This window comes from Cebus imitator, unplaced genomic scaffold (genome assembly GCF_001604975.1).
Source record: "Cebus imitator isolate Cc_AM_T3 unplaced genomic scaffold, Cebus_imitator-1.0 Scaffold579, whole genome shotgun sequence".
In the NCBI taxonomy this organism is placed as follows: domain Eukaryota; kingdom Metazoa; phylum Chordata; class Mammalia; order Primates; family Cebidae; genus Cebus; species Cebus imitator.
Window position 1 is genome coordinate 1,069,794 of NW_016107894.1, and position 6,000 is coordinate 1,075,793.

The following is a 6,000-nucleotide window of genomic DNA, read 5'->3' on the forward strand; positions in this document are numbered from 1 at the left end:
AAAATTAGGCTTTTGATCACATTTTAAAAGTATGACACAAGATATAAAATGAAAAAGTATTAATTATTTTAAAGAATAAAAAATAGTAATCTAACAAAAACAGGCACAAATTAAAGAACTAAAGACAACTTTTTATTTTTGAAACAGGGTCTCGCTCTGTCACCCACACTGGAGTGCAGTGGCTCAATCTCAGCTCACTGGAGCTTTAGCCTCCTGAGCTCCAGTGACTCTCCCACCTCAGCCCCTCAAGTAACTGGGTCTACAGGTATATGCCACCATACCTGGCTAAATTTTTTAAAAATTCTTTTGTAGAGATGGGGTTTTACCATGTTGCCTGTTGCCCAGGCTGGTCTCAAACCCCTGAGCTCTGGCAATCTGCCCACCTCAGCCTCCCAAAGTGCTGGGATCACAGGCCACTGAGCCTGGCCAACTTTTAAAAAATTAACCAAAACTTAAATTAAAATATACCTGTTTAACTTTTGAGGTTGCAAAGGAATAATGGGGATCACCGTATTGCACAGAGATTTGCAAAGAGGGCAAAGATATTCTCCACTTTCCAAGTCAAAAAGGTCAACATGAATGCGCTGCTGAGAGCTCAGCTGTACAGCTTCAAAATACCTGCAAAATTACAAAGACACAGGCCCATTCAGAACTACACATGCATCTCTACATGTATATCTCTACTTGCTCTAATCCAAGTTTTAAAAATCTGGAATTTTTGCCCCAATAAACATCTTTAGAAGTTACCCGCAAAAACACACAACTTGTAAGTACAGAAGAAACAGGTTGCCCATTATTTTGGGAACAAATTGGAAAATACATCAAAGCAGATATAAATTTAAAATAAGTTTACTGAATCATAACTTATCTTTTGCCTAAACAGCATGGTGATACAATGTGGACACTACTTTCCTCAGTTTCTAATGATGAACTGAAGTATTGAGGGGTATCATGGAAAAATTATATATTGTAATCTAATGTCATATGGGTAAACTCTAAACAAAACATTTCTCAGGAATTACATTATTGAATTTTTATATTTCCCAGATATAGAATGAGAACTTCTTTTCCTATTCATCCTATTCTATTTCAAAGGTACTTATCACAGCAGTATGTTTTGAGGGAAATTAGATTTTTATAAAGATTACTTTTTTATTATTTATTTATTTATTGTATTTATTTATTTTTTTGAGACTGAGTTTCACACTTGTCACCCAAACTGGAGTGCACTGGTGCAATCTCAGCTCACTGCAAACTCTGCCTCCTGGGTTGAAGCAGTTCCCCTGCCACAGCCTCCCAAGTAGCTGGGATTACAAGCATGTGCCACCACACTCGGCTAATTTTGTATTTTTAGTAGAGACAGGGCTTTGCCCACCTCAGCCTCCTAAAGTGTTGGGATTACAGACGTGAGCCACCACACATGGCCAATTATTACTTTTTTTACATGAATACAGATGAAGAGCAATGGATTAGTTTATGGAGAGCAAGCACAAAGGAACAATGAAAATCTGAAGTTGGTAACTTTACACACCACCTTCCAACTTTGATAATAATAATTCATGCAAATAGAATTAGTAATTAAAACCATTTCAATTATTCAAATAAGAAAAAGGAAAGAAGACATGAGAAAACATGCCTTTTTGTGGCCTTGAGTGAACTTCAATGTTCCTAGTCTCTTTCAAGAACATGTCAGAAGGACAACTTACTTCTGCCAGCACACTGCATGCATTACATGACCACAGCTTCCTGTGTAAGTTCCATATGCCAAGTCTGGATCCATGAAAAGTGGGTCTAGGGTTTCTGGTACAAGTTATAAAAAGGAGGGAAAAAGAGAGATAGGTTATCAGGTCCAAAATCTAATCACAAACTGTCTTAGGAACGTCCAACCAAAGTGTCACAATATCATGATAGCAGGATACATATTCATAATAGTAATAACAAAGAGAAAAGTATAAAGCTAGCCTATTATATATGATTCTAAATAAGTATTGATTAATTACTCTACCTTTGATTTACTTTTTAACCTTGAATATTGGGTTTAATCTGCATTCTCTTGGTTATTTAAGTGATTTTCTATGTTTCAAATATAATTTACTTACTTAATTTTAAGAGTAATTTGATGAGTAATAATTTTAAGGGATACTTAGGGGAATTATAAACTCATGAAAAAAAGCACAGATTGGGGATTTCAAATTCTGGATTCATCACTTATAGCTCATGGCTGTGGGTAAGTTACCTGATCTCTCTGTGCCTCAGGTCCTTCATCTATAAAATGAAACCAATAGTGATACCTGACTCAAAGCGCTGTTTTGAGGATTAAGTAAGTAAATACACATAAAGCTCTTAATAAGTGTCTGGCAACATTAAGGTTTCAATAAATGCTAGTCTTTATTATCATTATTACTCCAAGAAGGTTTTTTTGTTTGTTTTGAGACAGGGTCTCACCCTGTCACCCAGGTTTGGACCACAGGCTCACGCAACCATGCCTGGCTAATGTGTTTGTAGAGATGAGGTTTCACCATGTTGCCCAGGCTGGTCTCGAACTCCTGAGGTCAAGTGATCCACCCATACCAGCCTCCCAAAGTGCTGGGATTGTGGGCATGAGCCACCATGTGCAGCCTATTCCAAGGGTATAAAATAATAATGAAGATAAAGCAGCTAATTCCTGATGTAAGGAAGTGCAATACATCATCTAATTAGCATTCCTGCCAAGAAAATGTTTAACATGATTCTAATCAGGAGGCAACTGAACAATCAGACAAATTCACAATGTGATATGTTATACAAAACAATTGGCCTGAATTCCTCAAAAGAGTTACTATCATAAAAAAAGATAGATTAAAATAGAGTAACCTAGATTAAAATAGAGTAAAAGAAATATAACCAAAGCAACACATGAAATGTGTTTAGATTCTGAGTGGAAAAAAAAAAAAAAAAAAAAGTCTAGCAACTGAAGACATTTTGAGAACTGTTGGAGAAAAGCTGATTTTATTAGATGATATTCACTTTCTTAAATATGATAACAGTATGGTAGATACATAACCTTACTTCCAAATGTCTTTCAAATAGTATTTTCTTTAATTACACAGGCATAAAAGAAATGCTCAAAAGGATATTTATTATATAATACATACCCCCTGACAGTTCTATAGGTTTTCCCCTGTGCTGGGTTAAGGCAGTGGATTTCTGGACACAGGCCGACAATACCATAGCATTATTTTCTATTTTCACCTCTTGTTCTTCTTGGCAAAGGATGCACGTCAGCACCTCCTTTTCAGTAACAGTTGGACCCCGTTTAGGACCCAAAGCAATTCTTGAGTAGTCACTGACTGCTAGGGTGCTACCAAAAGAAACGACCAGAAATGAGGGCACATGTTTTGGTCACTTGTCTTCATATTTTCGTATATTTTAAGTAACTACAGGTCAGAAATATAAGACAATAATAAAAATGATATTTAGCAATATTAAGTTAAAAGCTTCCCTCTGACCTTTGTGGGTTTTACCAGTTATTTGTTTATTAAAAATTACAAGTATTGCTAAGTGCAAAAAAAAAGATCATAAAATGGAATGTATATTAAATTTTATTTAATTTACTATACCAATATGCTGGGTTTTTATTTTCCTGTATATAAAAGCAATACAGGGTTATTGAAAAAATGTTAGAAAATCTAGAACAGTATAAAAATGAAAATAACAAGTGTTATATTCCCACAACCTAGAGATATCCACTAGTAACCCCGTATATTTCCTTCTAGTCTGCTTTCTATTTATAATATATTTCTTCATATAAATAAGATCACATTACAAAGATTTGCATCCTGGTCTATTCACTTGTATTTTCTTACATCATTAAAACTTCTTCATAAACATTTTTAAATGGATGCACAGCTCTTACTATACATGCCCTAATAGTTTTATCCATTCCCTGTCAGTAGGCATTTAGGTTTCTATTCTATTTTGGTAGCTATTCAAACTAAAAATCTTACGCTTCAATGATTAAGCAATTCTTGGAATCTATTCTTACGGAAGGGGCAAAACTCAGAATCTACTAATGTGTACAATAATAATATTTAAATAATGGGAAATATTTACAACATGCTGATTGTGAAGCTAGGCACTGTTTCAAATACATGTTTACTCAATCCTTACAATAATCCTATGAGGTAGGTATTATTATTACATCTAGAGTGGCTGCTGCAAAGACATTGTCTGCTGTGAAGACATCGGCTGCAGCGGTAGAGGTGTGGCTGGTGCAGTGCTGTCCACAAAGCCCATGGGTTGGGAACGGCGGAGCCCTACCCTCTTCCAAGTTGGCAGGGCAAGAGCCCTGAACTCCTGGGCATAGCTACATCATGTGCTCTGATTTTGGAGCAAAGTTGTGGCCAAGCCCGGGTGCTGCTGTGATCCAGCCAGGTGTGTGCACACTTGGGGCAGCGCTAATATGCCAGCCCCCTGCTGCATCAGCCTCCTCTGGTCTTTGGGTGCCAAAAAGCACAGAAGGAAGGCCAAGGGGAAACAGGTGGCTCAGCGTGGGTCTGCAGGTGCCCCCCCCTTGGCACAAACAGTCAGGGAGTTGTGGATGACATGCTGATAACGGCAGTAGGCAGACAGGTTCCTGGGTGGAAAGGGGCAGGTCCCCAGTGAAGTCTGACATTCAAGCCAGAAATGGCCTGAAGCCTGGGAGCTGGTGTCAGTTACAGGTGGAGTTCATGGCCTGGAGTGAGAATTTATGGTGCCTTCTCTGGGCTTGTCCATGGACAAATCAGCATGTACCTCTCCCTTCCGAAGCCCATAAAAACCCTGGACTCAGCCAGACTCAAGTAGCACTACCAGCTGCAGGAAGGAGCTACCCAATTCAGGTCTCCTTGACTTGCTGGGATGACCTGCCTGTGGAAAGAAGATACCCACTCTGGATCTCATCTGAGTGCTGACTGCTGGACACTCATTGGGAAGACCTGCCTGCAGAAAAAACTACCCACTTCAGGTCACTAGAGAACTGTTCCATTGCTCAATATAAGCTTTCCACCTTGCTCACCCTCCAGTTGTCCATGTACCTCATTCTTTCAGAACAAGAACCCTGGAAACGCCAAATGACAGGACTGAAAGAGCTAGCAACACAAACAGGGCTGAGACACCCACACCCGCCGTTTGCCATGCTGCAGGTGACAAGAAGGAGAGATGAGCTGTGGCCCTTCAGGGAGCCCAGACCCACAGGCTCCCCAAGCCAGGACTGTGATATTCTCTTTGGGGCTTTGTAGTTTCTGCCATCTCTGAGCTTCCGGGCACCACCACATTCCCCTTGTCTAGACACGAGTCCCCGCAGTGGAAGTTGCTGGTACATATGATCCAGCTGCAGGCTTGCAGAGCTGGCCCGTCCCAGCACCTGGAGCTGTCTGGCCTGCCGCAGCAGCTGGCGCACCTAGCTGTGCACAGTGGCCGGATCCTGCGTGTGTTCGCTCAAGCACCTCTGGCCACTTCATGCCTGCCTCACCCTTAGCAGGCATGGGATCCAGGCTGGTAGTGTGAGCTGAGTATAGCCTGCCAGGCCAAGTGGATGGGCCGCCAAGTAGGCCTGAGCAAAACTCTGGCAAAGGTGCCACTGGCCAAAGAGGTTTCCAGCTGGAAAAGTGACATCCTAAGGATCCTGTGACACTTCCAATTTTCAGATGAAGAAACTGAGGCCTGGTGACAATAAGTGACTCATCCAATGACTCATCAATAGCATACAGCAGATCCAGGATTTAACCCAGGTAACCTAGGCTCACAGCCTATGCTCTGAACTACTCTGCAATATTGCCTCTATCTGTGTAAGAAGCTACCTGAACTGTGGTATATCACTGAACAAACAAACAAACAATATTCATCATTATAAATGAACTCACTTAATATAGAATACTCTGCAGTTTTTTGTTTTTTTGAGACAGAGTCTCACACTGTCAACCAGGCAGGAGTGCGGTAGAATGGTGCATCTTGGCTCACTGCAACCTCCACCTCCCAGGT

General features: G+C 40.3%; 1 protein-coding gene across 1 annotated transcript in view; it reads right to left on the reverse strand.

Moving 5' to 3' along the window:
- LOC108294437 (E3 ubiquitin-protein ligase UBR1-like) overlaps positions 1 to 4,356 on the reverse strand; it is a 64,570-nt gene extending 60,214 nt beyond the window's left edge. Inside the window, exons 1-3 of the mRNA XM_017516325.2 lie at positions 3,135 to 4,356; positions 1,707 to 1,800; positions 469 to 618 (exon numbers count right to left, since the gene is read on the reverse strand). Coding sequence (XP_017371814.1) covers positions 469 to 618; positions 1,707 to 1,800; positions 3,135 to 3,210 — 320 coding nt within the window. The 5' untranslated portion in view covers positions 3,211 to 4,356. The remainder of the gene's footprint in view (positions 1 to 468; positions 619 to 1,706; positions 1,801 to 3,134) is intronic.
- Between the last annotated feature and the right edge of the window lie 1,644 nt (positions 4,357 to 6,000).